Source organism: Dermacentor albipictus, chromosome 7 (genome assembly GCF_038994185.2).
Source record: "Dermacentor albipictus isolate Rhodes 1998 colony chromosome 7, USDA_Dalb.pri_finalv2, whole genome shotgun sequence".
Lineage (NCBI taxonomy): Eukaryota > Metazoa > Arthropoda > Arachnida > Ixodida > Ixodidae > Dermacentor > Dermacentor albipictus.
The window spans coordinates 49,537,354-49,560,354 of NC_091827.1; the positions used below are offsets into that span (position 1 = coordinate 49,537,354).

The 23,001-nt window shown below is 48.6% G+C and overlaps 1 protein-coding gene across 1 annotated transcript in view; it reads right to left on the reverse strand.

The window, feature by feature from the left end:
* Positions 1–3,239: 3,239 nt before the first annotated feature.
* Positions 3,240–23,001, reverse strand: part of LOC135910150 (uncharacterized) — a 59,313-nt gene continuing 39,551 nt past the window's right edge. The window contains exons 8-10 of the mRNA XM_065442185.2: positions 10,874–11,050; positions 9,470–9,586; positions 3,240–3,696 (exon numbers count right to left, since the gene is read on the reverse strand). Coding sequence (XP_065298257.2) covers positions 3,553–3,696; positions 9,470–9,586; positions 10,874–11,050 — 438 coding nt within the window. The 3' untranslated portion in view covers positions 3,240–3,552. The remainder of the gene's footprint in view (positions 3,697–9,469; positions 9,587–10,873; positions 11,051–23,001) is intronic.

Genomic DNA, 23,001 nt, shown 5'->3' on the forward strand with positions numbered 1-23,001 from the left:
TTTTTTCGTATCGCCAGACGTCTAGCTCGCAAATCCGTCTGAAAGGCCCAGGAAGCCCAAGCACAGAAAAGCAAGCAGAACGGAACGATAAAGGTGATTGTTTTTAAAAACACGGAAGAACCGGCAAGTGGCCGGTACCTGTGGTTCACGGGAAGAGTCGACTGGTTTGATAAAGCATGTGTATTTTCATGAAAGCTGGAAAAAGCGGCCCGTTCTACCTCACAGCCCAATTTGCAAAATTCGTTATGAACTTTTTTCAAGATGACTTTGGAAACGGTAATGCCATGAGACATCGCGATTACATCCTTTTTGTTTGGTATCGCTGCGAAGCGCGTGCGTCCGAGCGGCCCGGTTGCGCGCAGCGTGGCATAGTTTCGCGAGAAATATAAGCAAGAGAGGAGAACTGGCCCGATATGATGGTGGAGCAGCTCCAACATCCGGCTTAACTTACAGATAGTGTTGTCACGGCCCCTCCTCAGTTTTCCTTCCTTCTTGGGGGAAACTTGGCTAATTAGTACACGGATTTTCCTAAATATATTCTTGTGTGAGAACGGCTTAGCAAGTTTGCAAATTTATTATTTTCCAGAAGTACTGTATTAAAAAGCGATTGCAACTTACGCCGATTATATGAATGCATGTTTAGTCTTACACTTTAACAAAAGTTTACACCCCTTGCAGTGCCCGTTCTGCTACACAACAATAATGGTCATCTGCCTTGATGCGTTTCCTTTCGTTAGCTTTCCAGTAACGAACAGCATGCGCGTTATCAGCATGGTAGCAGGGAAGTAGCGGGAGGCGCTTTCTAGAAAGGAAACGCATCAAGGCAGGTGACGATAATTTTTGTCTGGCAGAAGGGGCACACCAAAGGGTGTAAACATTTCTTAGACTGGACTGGACCTCCTAAATTAAATAGAAACAAGTACTGCGAAATTCGGTTAAATGACCGCCAATAGAAGGTATTGCACCAAGCTACAATAACGTCCGACCACACTAGCACGAATGTCATTATATCCATGTTATAACCATCATTTTCATGGTTCTTAAAAAATTACCGACGATTACGTTACTTCCTAATGCGAAATTTGAGCGCAGCAAATGCGAGCCTTTGTTTGCGTTTGGCCTCGTCCTCGGCCGCGCGAACGGTAGAGTCTTCTCTGCGACGGCGATGAACTTCTGCTTCAGCCTCGCTTACTGCTGGTTGCTCTCGACGGCGGCGATGAGCCTCCGCTTCGGCAGTGCGAACGGCAGGGTCTTCTCGGCGGCGGCGATGAGCTTCTGCTTCAGCCTCGCTTACTGCTGGTTGCTCTCGACGGCGGCGATGAGCCTCCGCTTCGGCGGCGCGAACTGCAGGGTCTTCTCGGCGGTGGCGATGAGCTTCTGCTTCAGCCTCGCTTACTGCTGGTTGCTCTCGACGGCGGCGATGAGCCTCCGCTTCGGCGGCGCGAACGGCAGGGTCTTCTCGGCGGCGGCGCTTAGCCTCTGCTTCGGCGACGCGTACTCCTGGATCAACTCGACGGCGGCGACGGTAAGCTTCTGCTTCGGCGGCACGCACCTCTGGATTCTGACGGCGACGGCGCTGGGCCTCTGCTCTGACAGCTCGTTTAGCAGCTGCAGCAGCAACAGCAGACGGAGGACTTCCATCGGTCGTCTCGCTCATGGCTCAGAAAGAACTGGCAGAAAATTTCGCTGTGGCGAACGGCAGCGGCAATTTCGGCTCGGGCGGTGCACATATACAGATCCGCCGCCACCAATCTCGCTCTCTGATTGCCACCGCACAGGGCGAACGGCAGCGGCAATTTCGGCTCGGGCGGTGCACATATACAGATCCGCCGCCACCGATCTGGCTCTCTGACTGCCACCGCACTGGGGTTGCATTGGAGGAGGAGCGAAGAAAGGAATTAAGTTCGAGCCGGCGCTTTGACAACCGGAGACTAGCCGGAAGAGGGGGGAGGGGGGCGACGTGTACACCCAGCGGCAAACGATGGGGGCAGAAGCGCGCGCAGCAAGCGGACAACACGATAAAGGGAGGAGGGAAGAGATAGCAGCGACTGACTGATGCCGCTGACGCCGATAGTGAGTCAACCCCAGCTGCGGAGTTGGTTTCAGGGACAACGCCACCGATGCCGACACAAACAATATGATACCCTCGCTTCCGCAGCGCTAAGAACCAGGTCTAGCCGCGGGAAGGTGGTCACGTATTCGTCGACGTGCCGGGGCCTACGTGAAATAACCGGCGCGTCGGCAACTGAAGAGCACCCTATCCGCCACACAAGAACAGGGGGGGGGGGGACCCTTTCCTCCTCTTTCTGCATGGCGGCGACGGTGTTTTATGCAGTCAGGTTATCTTGACTCTCTAGCGGCGTCAGCGGCATCCAGCGGTATCAGTCGGTCGCTGCTAGCGCTGGGGGGATGAAAGGGGGGCTTAGCTGCTTAAGAGGCCGACGACAACGCCGACGACGACGCGAAACCCAGGAACGGACGCCAAAGAGCTGCGCTCTAAAAAATCTCAGCGCCAAACTTCCCTCTAGTAATTACTGTCAGAGACTATGATAGCACCGAAATTGGCACGACAACGTTCCTCTATAAAGACCACGTTGTTCATGATGATGATGCTCATGTTGATGTGTCCAGGCGAGTCTTCTTTCAGAAGCTCTCGCATTGACATTCGCAGTCAAGGAAGATAGGACCAGTTGGTTACAATCGTTGTGGGACACGCTTTTACACTAGCTCAAATTCAGACAGGATGAATGTCGAATCACAACTGGTATTTGTAGCCCAACGATACACGGCCACCAGTCGCTCTGCGCAACATGTCACTGCGCACAGCTCTTACATATTTCAAATTACAACTACAATTACAATAACTAGAACCTGTTCACAGGATTCGCGCACCGAAGTGAGGTATCACTTTGTTTACCTATGCTGTTGGTTTTCGACAAACCATAGAAGCAGTGCTACTACAGTTTACCTTCTTGCCTTGTGCAATCGTCCTGAATTAATTCCCTTGGGTTTGCGTCTTGAACACTATACGTGTCCCACTCCCTCCTCCCCTTCTCCCCCACCCTCCCAGCAACCGCACCCACCCCGCACATACACACGCACATGAAAGGTATTATTAGCAAGTGAAATAAAGCTAGCTAAAGGATTCTTTCGTTAAAACAAACCCAGTGCCGCACTAATGCGTCATGCAACACCTTGTCTTTCTAAGATGTCAGCCGCTGTTGAGTCATGTTTCTTTCATTCTCGTGTCGCACACACCTCTGGTGTTTACCGAAGCGTTCTTCTCACAATTCCAAATCTATGCGTTCTACACTTTCAGGAAAGCACTTGCAAAAGTAGTGGCGAAAGTACATCGAAAAAGACCATTTTTTATATATGTTGAAGAAGGAAGGGCAAGAAACAAGCAGACAAACCGAAATGTTCTATTTCGTTGCCTCGTGAACCTCTGAGATATGAGGCCTGGGCTTCACGCCTTGTCCAGCAACAAAGCGAGCTCATGTGGTGACCGCCACCTTGGAGCTGCCACCCTGGTGAGCGAATGAAAGCGCTACGTCACTTCAACAGCTCGCTCTTGAGGACTTTGAGTCGAGGGAACACTCCCTCGCCGCAGCTGCCGGCGTAATCGTCCATGTCCGCTCGATAAGCCATTATGCCCCCGAATTTGGCTGGCATTTCGTATTTCTTGCGTAAGCCGATCTGCGGGAAGGATCGAATATGAAGCAGAGTTCGCACGACTAGCGTAAAATTAGTGCTACACAGTGGGTCTCTGCTACAAATAAGCCGTTAGAACGAAAGGACCTGTGTAACGAAGGATCCTACATTCCCCGGCCGTATTCCTACATTTATCAATCAGTTATTTATTGGGAACGGCACCCCCCAAAGAAAAAATAATATGGGAGGATCACTACAGCCGATTTCTCTGCACAAGGAAGGAAAATGGCGTCCCATATGAATGCGCGTAACTGCGCGACCACTGCCCTCCCATGACCGCCTTCTAGATTCGGTGGGCATAGGAACCTTTGGCCGAGAGCACAACGGAGATCGCACGGGAGCGTCACGACTCCACTGTAGGTGTGCTAGCTGGGTTTTGCAACAAATTATGTGGTCAACCTCGATCTCACGATGTAGCCAGACGTGGCAAATTCTGTTGGAAGAAATACCCTCAAGGAAATTAGCCACTTTCACTCTCTATTTCTTGGAGTCTACTTGCAGCGCCTGCGGAATGGCTTATTTATATATGCAGGCATTGCCCCATACATTCGTACCTACTAGAACAAAGAAAGTTAACAAAGACACTTCTGTGATAAGGCGTAGTATAAGTTAGCTACAGGGCAAAATAAAACAAACGAAGAAGAACCCACGTACGAGAGTTATTACTGGAATATACAACAAACTGAGGTGCGCTGTAACAGACTCAATAGATTTTTATTTTATAGCAACGTTGTGCGACTTGAAAACGATCGCGCCAGCTAAGTTTTCGGGATATCTAGGCGGTAATAAGAAGTCTGTCACTAAAAGCTTAGTTGATGATACAATCGTTAATGAGTCGAATAGAATCGCACAAGTCATTCACTATTGCTTTCATAGTCTATCTTCTGTACAAATAAGTTAAGGGCAAAATTTGGATTCTAGAGTTTTTCAACCGCTTTAGTCAAATATTATCTTTTTGAATGTTGTCGCGCCTATGGTATTAAATTTAAGATCCCATACATCCTCCAGCCCAAACAACATTCCGAACGTCTTTAGGCGCTGCGCTGAAACTGTTGACAAGTTTTAGGTTGTACTATATAGAAACTATTTGTTTCATGCAAAATTGTCTCGAGATCAGAGAAACGTTCACGTAAGCTTCAATAAATATTTGTGTCGCGAAGAATGGGACATGGCTGGCAACACAAATAAAATTTGTTAGCTTTGCATAACGCGCAAGAATATGCACTGGAGCACTTCTAAATGATGGGGCCAATACTGCTAAAGAAAGTTCGCAGTTGTCACCTTGCCCACGCGCGACCTTTACCTCGTAATAACCACACACCCAGAAAATACGAAAAATGATGCGTTTGAAGGTATAATTAACATTAGAGTGCTACATCGTGAATTTTCTTCAACAAATGAAGTTTTCAAAGCAAAAAAAAAATCATATTAGATTATTTGCCTACTAAGTCTGAAATGATAAACAACAAAATGTCATCCTTTGCGGTACACTTCTGTACATTCCATCTGAGCGGAATGACTGAAAACTGGAGAATTCTTTGAAACAAACTTACTCCTTTAAAGCAAAAATAGATTCCGAAGGTGGCAATCACATCATCTACACAAAACACGTGGTTTACCAGGAACGGTAAACTGAGCACAAGCGACAATTCGCAGTGGCTTAGCTCCGCTATGCCAGGATATGCGTAGCGAAAGCCAAGGCATAGGATGGGTAGCCTTGGTTAATCTTGAGTGCAAGTCCAGGTTTGTTTGCTGGTCGATTCGTTTCCTCTTCATCTCGTTCCGATGTCGATTCCAGGCCTCCTACTGCTTATCAGAATTATCGCCCTCCATACTGCCGCCTCAACTGTGATTGCGGCACGTGTGAGCTCTCCTTCTCAATCCTCCGACATGTTATCAGGCATGCGACGCAGCTGGCGAAGCGAGCGGAGGCCAGCACAACGAAGAGGAACGTGGTGTGACGTCATACCAAACGGCGGGGCGGAAAGGCGCTGCGCGGCGCAGCGGCAGAAAACCTGTGGCTCGGTGCAACTAATGGCTCATGCGCAGTGGTGATTAGGGAGCGAGCGGCAGAGAAATATCCGCGGTGAGACGCGGCTTGTGACGTCATGTGCGTCTTCGGAGCACCGCTATGGCGAAATCGCAAGTTCGCGGCCACTAAAGCTTTCGCTTTAAAAGTAAGTACTTATACTCAAAAGCGAAACCCGCGGGATCTGGTGTAACTTGGAAACTGTACCATTAACATGAAGAGCTTTGTTAAACTAACATTCAAACAGCTTAACATCAGTTCTACAGTCACGACATTTCCAGCATTCTACGAAGTAACCCAACTAAGTTTTGGAAACGGGTTAACCCAAACTACTCTTCACAGACATCTATATCTAATTATAAGGATGAACAGTTTCTTCCCCCGGCATGGACAACTGAGTAATTTAACAGTTTTTTTTTCAACTGCGTATTTACTGAGAAACTACCGCTTCCTTCTAAACTGCATTTTACATGTAAAAGTGCTAAAATGGATGACATAACCATCAATCTTCAGGGCATATCAGCAGCTATAGATATGAAACATATGATATGAGACAGCAGCAGTTATGAAAGACCTAACGAAGCACGATTTCTTCTCGCCATTGGGCAGCAGTGGTGGCAACTTGTTCGTCCGCCCTCTTCTCAGCACTTGTCATGCGCAGGTCATCGAAATTCTGGGCATCAACGGCGCAAGGCTCCATTGTCGAGCTATCGGCTGTATTACCGCCTTCTGCAACACATGTGACACGTTCCCCAGAACCACCCCTTCAATTCGCCTTTAAAAACGAGCACCGTTCTGGCCAGCTTTACACATCAGGCAGAATTGGCGGCAACTTGTTCGTCGGCCCTGTTCTCAGCACTTGTCATACGCAGGTTGGTTATGTTTGAATCTGAGCTGTATTTGTTGTCATTCCTATTGCTGCCCCTGCTGCACTTATTGCTTCGAATGCTATCATAGCAACCAACACATGTCTTTCGTGTTATGAAGAACTTTCAAATGATAAGGAATCTATCAAATGTGTTGAATGTTGTCAATACTACCAGCTAGGCAAATGTACCGCCATAAGCGGACGCGCGTTCAAGACCACAAATGAACAAGCAAAGAGCACACTGAAGTACCCAGAGACTGCTTTGTTTCTGTGTGTTGTGGACGCGTGAGAAATGTCACCCACCTAACGTATCCAGCTCGTCAACAACAGCCTCGAGCTGTGCGCCATTCATTTTTACCGCACATGCACGTCATCCTCAACGCACTGTGTGATCTCACTCCGTGGCCTTTCAAAGCTTGCCACGTAGTGAACTACTTCAAGCGTATTGAACTCCAGCACTGGGGTTGGTCCGCACGCTCAAATCTTACTTCCGTTAGAAAACGCGCCTGACAGAATGGTCTCCTCAGGCATACCAGAAACGATTCGCCTCCCAACGCACCACGTGTCAATCGCGGCATCTCTGCTGCCGCACCTGCGCACTCAAGTACACCAACACACACACACGGTCTACAAGTGCGGCAACTCGCGTTGCCATTTCTTTCTGCGTCCTCGTTATGTCGCGCTTACACATTCTACGATTGTAATTTAGTTATAAGTGAATGTTTACAAGTTTACACGACCAATAAAACCACTATCATTTCTTTCTCTGGCTAACTACTAAATTGCTGTCGCAGTCCGTGCTTCGGTTTTCGTGCGAAACTGCGTATTTTCCTCCTCATGCTTTCGCCACACCCTCCTGCGTTTTCCGTCCCATGGCACCCTTGCACCTTCCTCTCCGCTTTCCTCCTCTCGCATTGCTAACCCCCTCTGCGTTCGCTTTCATCTTTCGCTACGCTCGCTCGCTCGGTTACGCAGACGCTCTCCGCAGGAGCGGGTGTCTTAAGAGCTGCGCTTTAAGACGAAGGAATTTGCCACAAATTTGCAAAATTCTCACTAAAAGGTTTCAATGACGATTACTACACAAATTAGTGCGAGTGCGAAATATAAGCGCGGCTCTTCACCTGATTTCATTTCGCGATACATTGGCTGGCAATGACTCTTGCGCCATATTCTAGTGCAGCGCCATGCAGTGCGAGCGGAAGAGCGTGGGTGAAACGTGCGTGCGATTTACAGTAGCCGCGTCAAACAGATCCCTGTTAGTAGCGCTTTGTTTTCCTATATGGTATCGTTCGATGCGCTCGCCGCGTGCCATCGGTGAACACACCACGCGTGCTACTCTGGCGCCATCTGGTAACGCTTGTCGCCGCACAGCCGCACTACGCATTTCTCTTCACATTTTCGCCATACCTCCCTCCTCCGTTTTCCTCCTCACGCTCTATTCACCTTTCATCCCCAGCTGTGCTCGCCGTTCGCCCTTTCATCCTTCGCTCTGCTTATTTGCTCGGATATGTCGATGGTGCCGGAGCCGAAGCACGCCGACGCTCAACGCAGGCACGGGCGCTTAAGGGTTGTGGTCTGGAACCGGACACCGCAGTTCTGCAAACTGCGTCCGTTGGAGCCTCCAAAAACGGACTAACCTGGTATTGTCACGTTGTGGTCACGGTGAATAATACTGTATACCGAAAATTGTGATCCACGAAACTGACTCTTTTGGGCAAATCTGTGTCGAGGCATACCAGTCGTCCTCGATGCATAAGGATATCGGCGAGCACAGTGTGCGATCGTGGAAAATCTATACCACGGGTCAAGTGCGTCCGCTTTTATGCAAGACTCGTCAAACGTCCCATCGTAATCGCATACACCCTGATTAGAAAACGTTCTACGGGAACGTGCACAACAGATAGAATCAACGATAACATTGGCCTAACGTACAAATCGTACGGGCGCATCTTAGGCTGGTCGGTGACTTTTAGCTGGCGGGTGAGGCACAGTCTCCCGAAATAAATATTGATAAACAGACACGTCATTAAATCGTGCGTGAATTTGTTACGATATCTACCAAGGATTTGCAAGGTCCTACCGCTGTATTATTGGCAGTAATCAGAGCGATGTAAAATACATCATTTTGTTCATATTACACGTATTGTTAGGTGCAATATCCGGAATTAGCATAGCTTTTTGAGTGACGGAGTTGTAAACGTCGTGGCTTCGTGCTCGAAGTTATTCGGTTTTCAATATCTTATTTAAAAACAACCGTAATACATTAAATTTTAAAAAAATGCTGTCCCGAAATCCAGTTTATTTCTGTTTTGTTTTCTTTCATATGCAGCATACCTAATCAAATCTAGTAGAGCGGTTGGCGAGCGAAATGATTGCTCCATCCTTACGTATTGAAATGTGAGCTGCTGTGTTATAAGCTTCCTCTAAATCTAGCTTATAGTAACACGACGCCTATTTGCATATATTTCAGTCGTTCGTTATCCATCATTTTTTTGGTGACGAATAGCAGCAGTGTCAGAAGTATTTATAGCCTCCGTAGCGTTGCCTGCCGTGTATGAAGGGCTACACCAAACATCTCCGTTGCCGGAACGACGAGGAGACAAGAAATACTCAGCACAATGCGTTGGCGGGCTAGTTGGTGCGAATAAATGAATACTTTGATTAGCGCAAAACAGCATACGCAGGAAAGACGACAGGACAGGTCCTGTCGTCTTTCTTGTGTCTGTTGTTTGGCGCTAAACATAGTATTCTTGGATGCATTCGCTCGCCGCCCGATTTCCCGAGGAATGCAATGCTTGCTTTAAATTAGCCGTCGGTTGTCACTACATCAGATATGCGTGCCAAAGAAACGCCGCCCTCACCATGTCTTTTACGTTTTTGGTGGTGTCGAAAATTGCCAAAAACTTGGTGGTCGTGTTCGCCACGTATGACGAACCCTGGTACTGGTGCTCGTTGGCAATGTTGCTGTACCCGCATACCTGGAAAAAGCAACCCACGAAGTCAAAAAGAACAACATTGATAGTCTCTGTATGAAAATAACCGGTCTTCATGAAAGCATGAAATGTGTACAACTGTAATAAGTGTGATAGCTTTATTTTTTCCTCATTTTCCTATTGCTCTTAGCGATAACGCAGGTGTGTGAGGCGTAGTGCTCTTGTCGCTGTCGACGAGATTGGAGCTCGTGTTTGCCTAGGCCTGTCTGGAATGCTGTTCGTGCTCGATGACATGAACGGATTGCGTGAAAACATTTCGAGGAGGCACTGCGACCCCGAGACCTGTCGCGGTAGATCACTGAATGTTGATTTCGCTCTGCTATGCTCCTGGTCGCAAGCTCGCTCCCAGTCACTGAGAAGCCGCATTTTGAAGTCGTCGAAGTCCGAAAACCACTCATCCTGTCTGTTCCCTGTTTTCTCTCTCGGGTAGATTGCTGTTTTTTAATAAGTAGCATATTTATCAGTCGTACAGAGTACGATGTGCTGTGATACGTACGACATATTAACAACAGCCTTTTGGTGTTAGCGCTGCACATGGTATGGTAAAGAAGCATTTTAGGAGCGAAAAAGATGTGCATTGGAGAAGGCAATGCATTTGGACTGCTCGACAACGGCGCCTTTTGGCATAGATGCGATAAGCTATATTGCACACAGGAACGAAAATAACCATTCTTGTTTTATCAGAATATTTACCTGATATAATGCAGCTCATTGATGTGCGTGCGTGTGTGTGTGTATCTGTGCGTAATTTGGCATTAACTTTATTTATCTCTGCCTATACGTTTCGCCGCGGCTTGATAAACATTACTGGAACGAGATTGCCCGGTGTCCTCCGTTCTCTAATACTTTGTGTTGTTCTTGAGTTGTTTGACGCACTGCGCAAGTTCACGCTCTCTGATCAAAGTAAGCAGGGCGTGAACCGCTCTTTCGGACACCTACGCCCAATGGAGGCACGTTTCCATGGTTTTGCTTCGCCTCCACGTGAACGAGTGAGCCAGAGGCTGAATGATAGGGTTGAAATGCTATAGTCTCGCGACACGCAGCGGGCACATAACAAGGCGTGAAATTGTGTAGGCGTTACCTTTATTGTTAAATTATCGAGCCGTTTTGATTTATTGTGCAAGCGGCTGCCTCTTCGAGCAATCCAGTTGGATGTTTAGACTTGGGCGATCTGCCACAGGTAATTGTTATTTTTTTCTAAATTAGGTCTATTTTTAAGAGCGCCTTGCATGCCGTTTGGTTGGCGACTAATGACTTTCCCTTTCCACTCACCATCCGGTATTCCATGATGGCGCCTTTTTGAGCGGTGGTGTTTCTATCGGCGGCATTAGTCCACCTCTTCGGCATACGGTACGTCCGTGCGAACATGGCGAACGATAGCAGGGCGTAACGCCGGCCACTCTCGGTCAGTTCTTGCAGACGCTGCTTTACCTTCGTGCCCAGCAACGGCTGGCGTAGAAAAAAAATTGAAAGAAAAGAGAGCCTGAGAGTAAATAAATAAATGAAGACAACACGTACACAATCTACTCGCGTTGCGCGTTCAGCGCTAGCTGTGGTCCTTACAATTCATTGGTTAGTACTACTATTATTATTATTACTCAGGCTTATTAACGATACACTGATAAGAAACACCCAACGCTTAAGCTTCGCCTTTAGGAGTGACACGCGATACTATTCAAAGATTCCTGACTGCCTCTCAAGCGTTCTGGCAACTGCAGCTTATGTGGCCGTATTGTTCACCGTTGAACGCTGGCGGTGAAATCTATGCACGAGGACGAGCTTTCCGGTGGAAACGCGGCTTTTTGCGTGGGCCCATCTTCTGTTATTGTTTTGCAATTTTGATATTTCAGTCTGCGAAAACTTAACATAAAAGGCAAGCGCTGCCGGTTTTTCGTTTCATCACACTTTTCTCTGGGCTGTCATTCTCATAATGCGATGAATACCTTTGTCACGAATGTAACCCAAGGTATGCGCAACTTTAGTGACGGTATGTTGTGGCAGCATAACCCAGCTTTAACGCGTGTCCTATTGCAAGGGGTGGTACATGTAAATATACATTTACTTATACATACGCTTAAATATATACGGACGGTTTCGCTCATGGACAACTCCGCCGACACCGACACAAGATGTCTGTCGGCACGGGTCCCTCAACGCTCTCACGTTAGAAACTGATTTCCATAGTTTTGTAGAGTAAAGATACACTACGCAGGTTAGAGCCGAGGTTCGCGTGCTTCTGCGCCTGCCATACTGCGCATGCGCGAGAGCCGCGTGGCGTCATGAGGGGCGTAGCTGCGTCACCTTCGCTGCCGCCGACTGCGGCACATTTCAGAGGTGTGACGTCATAGTCCACACAGGTGCCGTCTGCGCTCCCTGCTGCATTTAAGGCCTCAACATAGTCTGACGTAGCCTGAACACACGCTACGTCAGACACGTGACGTGACGCGCGCAGGTTAAGTCACGTTGGCCAGAACAACAGCGCCGCTAGTTCGACCCATGGTTCGACGCACTGGCGCCGGCAACGTAACCAGGCACGGACGACCAGGCCAACCCGCTTCGATACCCACGACGTCTAACAACGCTCGCCCGCGCGCCCATAATTTACGCCGCGCCTTTACGATTGCGGCGCCACGCGGCACTGCGCATGCGCGAGGAGGGCGCACCATGCGTATTGGCCTCGAGCTACACCATTGGAAAAGCTGGCGCCAACGTCGGCGTGACGTGGCATGAGGGATCACGTACACACAGTGGCCGCGTCGGCTGCTTCGGAAGAGCCGAAGGTAGCCCAAAACGAAAGCTTAAAGTCGGCCCTGCACCGCGGTTCTGTTTAGGTGGTGCGGCTTTACCGCCTTGGGTGTCTGCTTAACAACATGTGAAACTACTATAATTGGTAGTGGCTGCCTTTTGAGGCGTGCAGCATGGTGGGCTACTGCTTGGTGCCGCAGTGCCGGACGTACGCAACACAGCCCGGTGTCAGCCTTATTTACACGTAGCCGCAGGGCAAGGAGCTGCTTAAGCTTGGCTGGCGAAATTTAGAACCGCCAGACAGCCATCGGCTAGAGCTCGCGTATGCAGGAAGAACACACGCCAGGAAGATGTTAGCTACAACGCCAGGAATGCGTGATGTTCGGTGAGCAGCACAAAACGCGCACTGAGACGCTAGCCCGCGCCCGCTGCCCAGGTAATGTCAGGACGGTTTGGTTTATGAACTTGTCGATGCTAGGTATACTGGCAAGTTGTATGGAACGGAAAGGGAGCGGTAAGACGCATATTAAAGAAATTCATGGCACATTGTCATGGTTGTGTTATGAAATGTTGCACTGAATTACGAAAAAACAAGCAGAAGGAAATCGCACGCTGAGAAGACCGATAAACACACAGTGCGACGCAAGATAAGAAATGATATTGAAATGCCCGCGAATTTAGAAGACAAAAAAAAAACATTGAGTCGTCGCGACGGCGCATCACAGCCGCCGTATGTACTGAAGTCTCTATAACGAAATTATTTTTCAACAGTTCTGATAGCGTACACGCAACAATGGTTGCTAGTGTGCTGGGAAATGCTCATATGCTGCGGACTAAAGCTCATGGCATGGTACGAAAATGCGCTCACAGCGAAAGCAAGACATTGTGCGCGGACAGGCATGCAGATGCGCAGTCGGTCGCTGCGAACCCGTGTGATGGCTGCACGCATTGAGGCTTCGTTCTGTTATGCGCTATTTGGTTATACAGACCACCCACTATAATAACATATTTCACATAGTTTGCGCTCAGCAATTGCCGACCTCTCACGCAAAAAGCCGGTTCGGGAGACTCCATCACGGCGACCGCGCGTAGTGGCGTTCACTGTATGTATTCGTTAAAGAGATGGCGTCTGTAAACGATTCTGTGCTTTAAGTTTGCGCAAGATTATTCTATCGACAGTAAAAAACTTCGACCCTGTTTCGATTCCCACCCAGCCCATCTTGCAAGTTGTTTTTTATTCATGAAGTGCCTGCCGGGATTTATCGCTCACGGCCAACGCTGGCGACGACACCGGCTTTTCTGCGACACGAGCTCCTTAACGCTGTCGCGTTAAAACTTCCCTCGTTTTGAGAGTACCTACATGAATGCCCAGCAGGGCTGCCGCATGGTGTTTTTATTGAGCGCCGTAAGCGAAACCTACCGGAAGTGCGGCGCGTGATCCGTCATTAGGCAAGGGAGGCGCTTCGGACAGATTGAGATTCCGTAACTCCTCGGCGCTAATCAATGCGCGGGAGGGACGGCTGATGGAGCGCGCTCGACATGGAGGTGAAAGAGAGTGGAGCCACTGCCAGTCGGCGCAAAACACTGGTAAATTAACCAAACATAACCGTACCTTTAGGTTACGTGTGTCATGGTATAGCTGATCTACGCCACTGCCAATTTGTTTCTGATAACACATACATTATTGGAAAAAAGGAAATAAAGGTTGACGCTCCACGTTATCCGCCGCGGTGTTTGGTGCATTTACTGCGGCGTTTAGCTGCTCAACATGAAGTTGCGGGCCTCATTCCAACGGATGCCAAATGCAAAATAAAAAAAAAGATCAACGAAACGCTCGGCATGCTTTGATCTAAAGATAATTCAGGAGCTCTCCAACGTAAACCCAATCACTCACTCACTCAGTCATACAAATTTCATTGTTTTTTCTACAAATGTGGTTAGCATTCATTGTAGAGAGAGAGAGAGATAACTTGATGTGACACGAAGACACTGCAGGGGTCCTTAATCCATGGTTGCCGCACCAGCTACCGTCTTCCGGAACCGCCGCACCAAGTGTGCGGGTTGTGCGGCTCCGAGATGGACACCGCGGCTTCGCAGTTTAAGAGGGAAAGGATGGGGGGTGGGAATGTTCTGTGCATTGGGGTACGCGCTCGCATGCCCACCGCAGTGAGGGCAGTGACGGTAGTAAAGTCCGGACAATGTGAGGTGTGGCTTTGTGAGGTACGAGAACGCCTGGAGCTGGCACCAGGCCACGGCATCCTCTCTCTCGTGGGCGTCCCACGACGGGTTGTGCGTGCGTCTGCCCTCACTTTAGAGTCGCTGTCATGAATCAGGCAATTCAGAAATATGCGGTGTGCAATCAACCTCTCTATCTTGCTGTCAGGGATTATGAGAAGACATTTGATTCGGAACAGATATCAGCAGTCGTGGAGGTATCGAGTAACCAAGGAGTACAGGAGCCTTAAAGAAATGTCTGCAAAATTGTGCAGCCACCATGTTTTTCTACAACTAGACATGATCTATCAAGAATAGGGTCAGGTAAGAAGACAGAATATTTCCAATGCTACCGACTGCGTACTGAGAAGCATTCATGCTATTAGACTAAGAAGGAGTAGGAGTAAAAATCAGCGGTACATATTCCAGCAACTTACCGTATGCAGATGACATTTTCCGATTTAACAACACTGGGGATAAATTAAAACAAATGATTGAGGACCTTACCGAGAAAGTGTAAGAGTAGGTTGAAGATTACCATGCCAAAGACAAAGTTAGTTCTCCGTAGCCTGGCAAGGGAGCAAGAATTCATGATCGCCAGTCAGCCTGTAGAGTCTTTGCAGGAGTACGTTTATATAGGTCAATTACTCACACGGACCCGGATCATGATAAGGAAGCTTGCAGAAAAATAAAAAATTGGTCTGAGTGCATACGGCCGGCCATTACCAAATCCTGACTGGGAGCTTACTACTGTCATTAGAAAAAAAAGTGTAAAATCAACACATTCCACCGGTGCTAAGATAAGGGACAGAAACTTTCAGATTAACAAGGAACCTCGAGAACAAAGTAAAAACTGCGCAAAGAGCGAAGGAATGAAGAATGCTAGGCGTAACTTTAGGAGACATCAAGAGAGCCATGTGGATCAGAGAGCAAACGAGCATAGGTAATATTCTAATTGACATTTGGTGAAAAAAGTAGAGATAGGTTAGAATGTAATGTAATGCCCGATGGACCATTAGGCTTACAGAATGGGTGCCAAGAGATGAGAAGCGCAGTCGAGGACGGACGAAGAATCGGTGGGGTGATCAAATTAGAAAATTCGCAGGAGCTAGTTGATATTGATTTGCGTCGAACAGGGGTAACTGGAGATCCCAGTGGGAGCCTTCGGTCCTAGGCAGTGGACATGAAATAGGCTACTGCTGATAATGATAATTATGATGATGATGAGCACCTCGGTTTGCGGTGCACGGATCACTTGCGCTCTGGCCACGGCGTGTGCTGCTTCTTATCCCTGTGAGGCTCGTGTCCAGGAATCCGGGAGTCGAGGATGCCGTATAATGTGCTCACGTGTGTGGAGTAGTCGATGCGTGTGCACGTATATGCATGCCCTCGCGAAGTTCCTGTGCTTTGTATCGGACGGGGATATTAGCGTTACGTGCTGGACAGACGGCGCAGAGACTATAACCAGGGCGATGGCCATGTCCTGCGCTTCGAGGACGTGTATGGTGCGCATGGACAGCGCTGATCTCCATTCGAGGTTCGGGTTAACCACGCAGTCCGCCGCGGTGTTTTTTGTCGGGAAGGAGAGGCATGTACAAAGCTGATTCATCGCGGCCCTTCTGTCGCTGGATGGCTCACACTCGTGCCTGATGAGGGGCCCTGTGTTGCTCGGGGTGCAGCTTGGGTGGTAAGGGAACTACGCTTATCCGTTCACAGGTGTGCGTTGGGAGCGCAAGCGTATTTCGGCGTCCCTGTTTCCAGTGTTGTGTATCTTAGGCGTGCCAGGATAGCTCTCTTTGATGTGGTGTGCACCAACCTCTGTCACTGATTGGCGAGGTGAGCTTCCATCATCTCCCGACTGTGTTGCACACGCCAGTGCCATGACTTTTAGAAATAATGTCAGGCGGAAAAAATCATAAGACATGGAACGTAATAAAAGACACGCATAGGCGCACACTCGCAAACGATTTTTATTTTGCCGATGCTTCCCTTATATACCTTCAAGCACATGAACAGAAACATATAGGTGATCTCACATGAGATAGAAACCGAGTCTTATGACATCTTATTAGCCAGGAAGCTAAACTCATTCTCGTGAAGAGAGAACGAGAGAATGCTGGTACACTTGTCACCAAACTTTCTGGTATACATCACCTCGGCCAGTTCCTGTGCCTCTGTACTTTAACTTTTTTCGTAATACGCACGTGTTAGCAAACGTTTACACGTGGACACTTTGCCCTGGGTCGCAAAGTGCGAGCCCGTTCCAGTCTTGATCGATAGTGCATGCTCTCGCAGGCGATCATTTACACAAAGCCCAGTTTGGCCGACGTAAAGTTTGCCGCAATCTAAACGAATGTCATACATGGCGCCAGTGGAAAATATTTTCAGCAAAGATATTATGTGTTTCTTTACACTCGCGCATCTTCTTGCGGAACACAGGAGCGCACAAATGCGTGAAAGGTTCCGAGGAGCCGAAAACACAAGCGACATTCTCTTACGAATGAGCAACTCTGCGTGTATAGGAGTGAGAACAGAACACGATTTTCCATTTGTTTTCGCATTCTTCCGAGGCACTGTTCGACTCACGCCAAAATTTCTTCGACAGAGCTTCGCTCAGCGAAACTAACAAAGAAGCAGGGAATGCCGCCGCCAAGCCTAGCGCCTGCAAATTAAAGCTTTCCTGAATGGCGTGGGGGCAAGACCTTGTTAGAGCCAACTGTAAGCTAGTACAGGCACTAACTCGTTTCACTGTTTTCGAATGGGCGAAATGAATCGGCGAGAACTATCTTTGTCCAGGGAGGCGGTACAAACAACAAACGTCGTTTTCATGAAGGGTGAGATGAAGTTTTAAAAGTTGCAGCTTGTCGCAACTGGAAGCTCATGGGTAAACACGAGCCATTTTCCTAGACCTTTGAAGTGTCTAATACGTCCTTAACAGAATCTGAGTAGGCACAGTCCTGTTGATTCTTCAAAAGAATCAAAAACTCATCATCATACCTATAGATCTGCAAAACCTTGTCCTTTAACAAAGCGGTTTCCAAGTGGTGGTCAATATTTGCAAGAACAATTACCACAGGTGCCACCCATGGCCCTATACATATACCATTCCTCAGGACAAACAGCTCATCTTCCAGCGAAATAAACGTAATGCGAAGATAATACTCCAAAAGAGGTAAAAAACTTTCTCCCGGAAGTTCAGCCTTGCTCTGAAAGGACACATACCCATTTTTTTAATACATTACCACACAGCTATAAAAACTCCCTCTGAGTTAGAGAATGAAACAGCTCTTCAACATCAATCGAGAAAAACACGCGACTGAGCGATTGTCCTCAAAGAACGCAAATACGTCACTAGAATTTTTTACTAAAGAAGGGTCGTGTAATAGAAGACTGTTAAACTGCTTCGACAAATGCAGACTGACCAGTCAATGCCAAGGATTGTTTTCACTGACTATGCACCTGAACGGCATTTCCACCAACTCTAGCAAAGTCATGTATATCGGAAAATTTGCTGACCGGTGTACCACCATTCTTTCGTTGTACCTTCACGAGAATTAGTTGAGTTTCTTGGCGGACAGGATATCATTAAGCTAGGTTTCTATCTCATTTGAATTCACCTGTGTATGTTCCTCTTCGCAGACCCAGGATATATAAGTGAAGCATCGGAAAAAATAGAAATCAATTGCGAGTGGGCGCCGGTGTATTTTTATTCTGTTGTCCGTGTCTTATTTTTTGCGTCTAAAGCTACTTCTAAAAGTCACGTATCAACGGGCCCGACAGCAGATGTTACCAAACTATCTGTCTTGTACAGCCGGCCTTCCCTTCCCTTCTTCCCCTCTTGGCTCTTCCCTTTTTCCGGATCCTTCGGTTATCGTAAGCCTCATCTCTACTACTTCATGGAGAGGAAGGACTGTTTCTTACTTCCTGAATAATGGCTTTCTGCCCAGAAAAGTGGTGAACCTGTTTTGATGCGTGAGACCAACTTCGGGATATGCCAAGCTCGTGTCAAAGATTGGGTGTTCGGATATCTGGCGTCAAATTCGGCTCCTGGTTGAATGGCTGCAGGTTCTATGTAGACAAGGGGCTCCTCAGGCTCTGGGAGGCTAGACGTGGGCTCACCAAGAGATGGAAAAGACAAAAGCTAAATAAGAAGCTAAAGAAGAAGATAGCGGACATGACTAGGCAGACGGAGGAGTACGCGACGCAGCTGGCCAGACAGGGGTGGCAACAGTTTAGCAACTCGTTGAACGGGACCCTAAGTACGGCCAAAACGTGGCGCATCCTGAAGGCCCTAATGGACCCTAGCAAGAACAAATCCGAAAGCGGCAAATCGATCCAAAGAGTGGTCCACCAGTACGAAGGTTCCGAAGAGCAGCTGCTGAAAGAAGTCCGAGAAAAATGCTACGGGAAAGACCAAATCGAAGGTTATAGAGGAGATTATTTCGGTGAGGAAAACCCGGAAATGGAACGACCCATCACAAGAGAGGAGGTCACCGAGGTCGTGAGAGCGGCCACCAAGAATACAGCGGCTGCAGCGGACAAGATTCGAAACTTGCTCATAAGACACCTAAGCGACGAGGCAGTCGATCAGCTGACGTCGTACCTCAACACGCTCTGGCAAGAGGGGAAGGTACCGGCGGAATGGAAACACGCCATCGTGGTCATGATACCCAAGCCGGGCAAGAAACTATAGATCGAGAATCTCAGGCCGATCTCGCTTACGTCGTGCCTGGGAAACCTGTATGAGAGAATAGTCACCAGAAGGATCCAGCAGCACCTGGAGAACGGGACGTGGTACCCTGACAGCATGTATGGCTTAAGGGCCAACCTATCGACGCAGGACGTCCTCGATCCTGCAACTCAAAGAGGAGGTACTCGACACAATGCCCAAGGCGGGTGAAAACGTTGTGATGGCGCTCGACATCAAAGGCGACTTCGACAACGTCGACCACGCGGCCATAATGGAGGTCCTCAACAACACCAACTGCGGAAGGAAAGTACACGACTACGTCAAGGACTTCCTAACCGACAGAACGGCAACGGTAGGACTGGGGGGGTTGAGGAGCGACACCTTCTCCACATCATGTAAAGGCACACCCCAAGGCTCCGTGATATCGCCCGTGCTATTTAATGTGGCGATGATCGGCCTGGCAAAACGACTCGGCGACATTCAGGGCATCCAACACGCGATGTACGCCGACGACGTCACGGTTTGGGTCACGCAAGGTTCACTGGGAGAAAAACAAGAGAAGCTACAAGAGGCTGCGCACTGTGTCGAAAAGTACACCAGAGAGAGGGGACGGTATGCTCCACAGAAAAATCCGAATTACTGAGAGTAGGTAGACACCCCACCCAAGCAACGCTGGAAGTAACGCTTGATGGTCAAAACATCCCGGAAAAGAATATGATCAAGTTCCTGGGCATGTGGCTACAGGGCAGCAGAAAATGCAGCCACACCATCAGCCTGCTGAGCAAAGTGACGGAGCAGGTGGGCCGGGTGATCAACAAGGTCTCCCAAAAAAGATACGGCATGAAAGAGGAAGACACACTCAAACTCGTCGGCAGCCTGGTCGTCAGCCGAGTCATCTACTCGCTACCGTACCACGCGATGACCAAAGGAGAGAGGGAACAGGCGGACACGATAATCAGGAAAGCATACAAGACGGCTCTCCATCTGCCAAAAAACACTTCAAACGAAAAACTGCTCCAACTGGGCATCAGCAGCACTTTCAGCGAACTGGCGGAAGCCCTGCTTGAAACGCAAAAAGCCAGACTCAAGAGCACCCCTGCAGGGAGAGCGCTCCTGACTAGGCTGGGACGGGACACGAGTGGACACGTAGATAGATACGCAGACCTGCCCGACTGGATAAGAAAAACAATAAGCGTTAGGCCAGTACCTAAGAACATGGACCCCAACCTCCACGAGAGCAGAAGGCAGGCGCCAGCCGAATACGTGGAAAAGACACTCGCGCTACTAGAGAACACGGTACACACGGACGCTGCCACGTACCCACGAGAAGGGAAGCGCACGGCCACGGCGGTGGTGGGGGACGGCGACGGGAATCTGATCACATGTGCCACGGCAAAGGCAGCCGACACAGCGGAGGCTGAAGAAATCGCTGTGGCGCTGGCGGCAGTAAAAGGATATAGGACAGGCAGGCCTCTAAACATATTAACAGACTCGAAGTAAGCGTGCAGAAATTACACGAGGGGCAGGATTAGCAAAGCAGCCCTCAGAATTCTTGGCGGAACCAACTTCGCCGAGAGGAACGTTACGCACAAGTCAATTTAGATTGCGGCCTACGCAGGCATAGAGGGTAACGAAAGGGAAGACATCCCAGCTCGAGAGACCACGTTCCGAGCAGAGCAGTCGCGCACCCCGGAGTATCACCCACACGCTTGTGAGGGAGGGTACACAGAAATCTTAAACTTATACAGAGGGACGAGAGCCAAATATCCCCCACCGCACAAAGCTCTAACGCAGGAGGAAGCAACGAGTTGTCGCAGATTGCAGACAAACGTCTTCCCAAATTTATGCATCCTAAACAAAATGTACCCAACACAATACAGAGACACCTGCCCTTGGTGTGGGGCCACACCCGCACTATACCATGTCACATGGGAATGTAAACACAATAAATCATTCCACCAACACCCGAGTGCGGAGCAATGGGAGAGTCAGCTTGCCAGCTGCGAGCTCACGGCCCAGAGGGCCTTACTGCAGCACGCTAGTGAGGTAGCTAGGCTCAGTGGAGCCCTGGAATAGGGGCCCACCCTTGCTCGAAGAGGCTCCAAGCCACCGGCGCCCAAGACGACCGAGACCTCGAGACGCTAAATCCTTGAAGGAACCAAAATAAAGTTTCTCTCTCTCTCTCTCTCTCTATGATTCTCACAAGAATGTTCCTGGATTGCGCACATGAACCTTCAAGATCTCATGAAATTGGCTGCTGAAACGACTGAATACCATTGGCAACGGCGTCTCCTGCATCTACCTAAACGTAGGGGAAAAGAAGATTCATTCTGCAGGTATGCAGGTTCTGGGGGACATTCAAGCACCAGATGAGGTTGCTGTGGTTCTGGAGAACGCGCTTAAATACAGTGTTCGGCCTGGAATTCCTGCCCACGAGCTTCTCCCGTGAATAGGCGTGTGGCCAGCAGAGCTAAGACAGAAGGTCAGAAAAAGTGCGTTCTTGATGGTACAGATAGCTTGTTGAGCACGGTTCTAAAAGAAAGTCGGAGTGGCCTTGCTCCTTTGGACAGTGCTATGTCTTTTCTGAGACACAATGACGTACGCCTCTTAGTGGCAGGCCAAGAAGGGGGCGTGCTCTTGAAAAAACGACAATTCGAACTAAAGGTTATGGAGGCTACACGGAAGAATTGCAGAATTGTGCGACTGTCAGCCCTCAAGGCAAAAGCTCAAACTGTTCGTTTGTGTAATATTCATGGCTTGCGTACGTTAGTTAGCAAAAAGCATCAGGGTGTGCAAATGCAGTATTCTGTGTGCGTTTTTTCAACACTGAAATTCAAACCGAAGATGCCGTTCAGGTGCATAGTCAGCGAAAACAATTCTTGGCAGGAACTGGTCAGTCAGTATTTGTTGAAAGCCTGGGACTAGACCACCCGTCTTTAGTAAAAAATTATTGTTGCACAATTTCATTCTTTCAGGATAATCGCTTTCTGGGGTATTCTTTCTCGACTGATGTTGAAGAGCTGTCTAGCTCTATATCTCACTGGGAGTTTTTTTATGCCTGTGTGGTCATCTATTGAAAAAGTGAAGATGGGTCATTTCAGCACAAAGCTAAAGCTCCCGTGGATCCTTTTAGCCATTTTGGAGTTTTATCTTGGGTTAGCGTTCATTTCGTTTAAACATGAGCTGTATGTTGAGAGGAACCATATATGTATAGGGTCTTGTGTGTCACCTGCGTTCTGCACTTTTTTTTTGCAAACATTGCCCAACACTTTGAAAGCCCTTTGTTCAAGGACAAGGTTTTGAAGGTCTTTAGGTATGTAGGTGACTTTTGGTTGTTTAAACAAATGAAAGGACTGTACGCAGACAGAGTGCTAAGGACACAGAGTGCGTGGATTTTCGCTGAAGCTTACCAATTCGCTTCCTGCTTTTGACAAGCTGGATATTTTAGACCTCCTCACCTTTCATGAAGACCGCGTTTTTTGGACGTGCCACCCCATGCACAGAAGGAATTCTTGTCATTTCATTCCACCCATTCGAAAACAGTAAAACGAGCTATTACCATTACTACCTTGCAGTTGGCTCTAAGAACGTCATGCCCCCACGTCATACAGAACAGTGTTACTTTGCAGGTGTCTAGGCTTGGCTTGGCGGGCTTTCCTGCCTCTTTGCAAGTTTCGCTGAGCGAAGCTTTGTTCAAGAAATTTCTGGCGTGAGGCTAACACTGCCTCGGAAGAATGCGAAAAGAAATGGA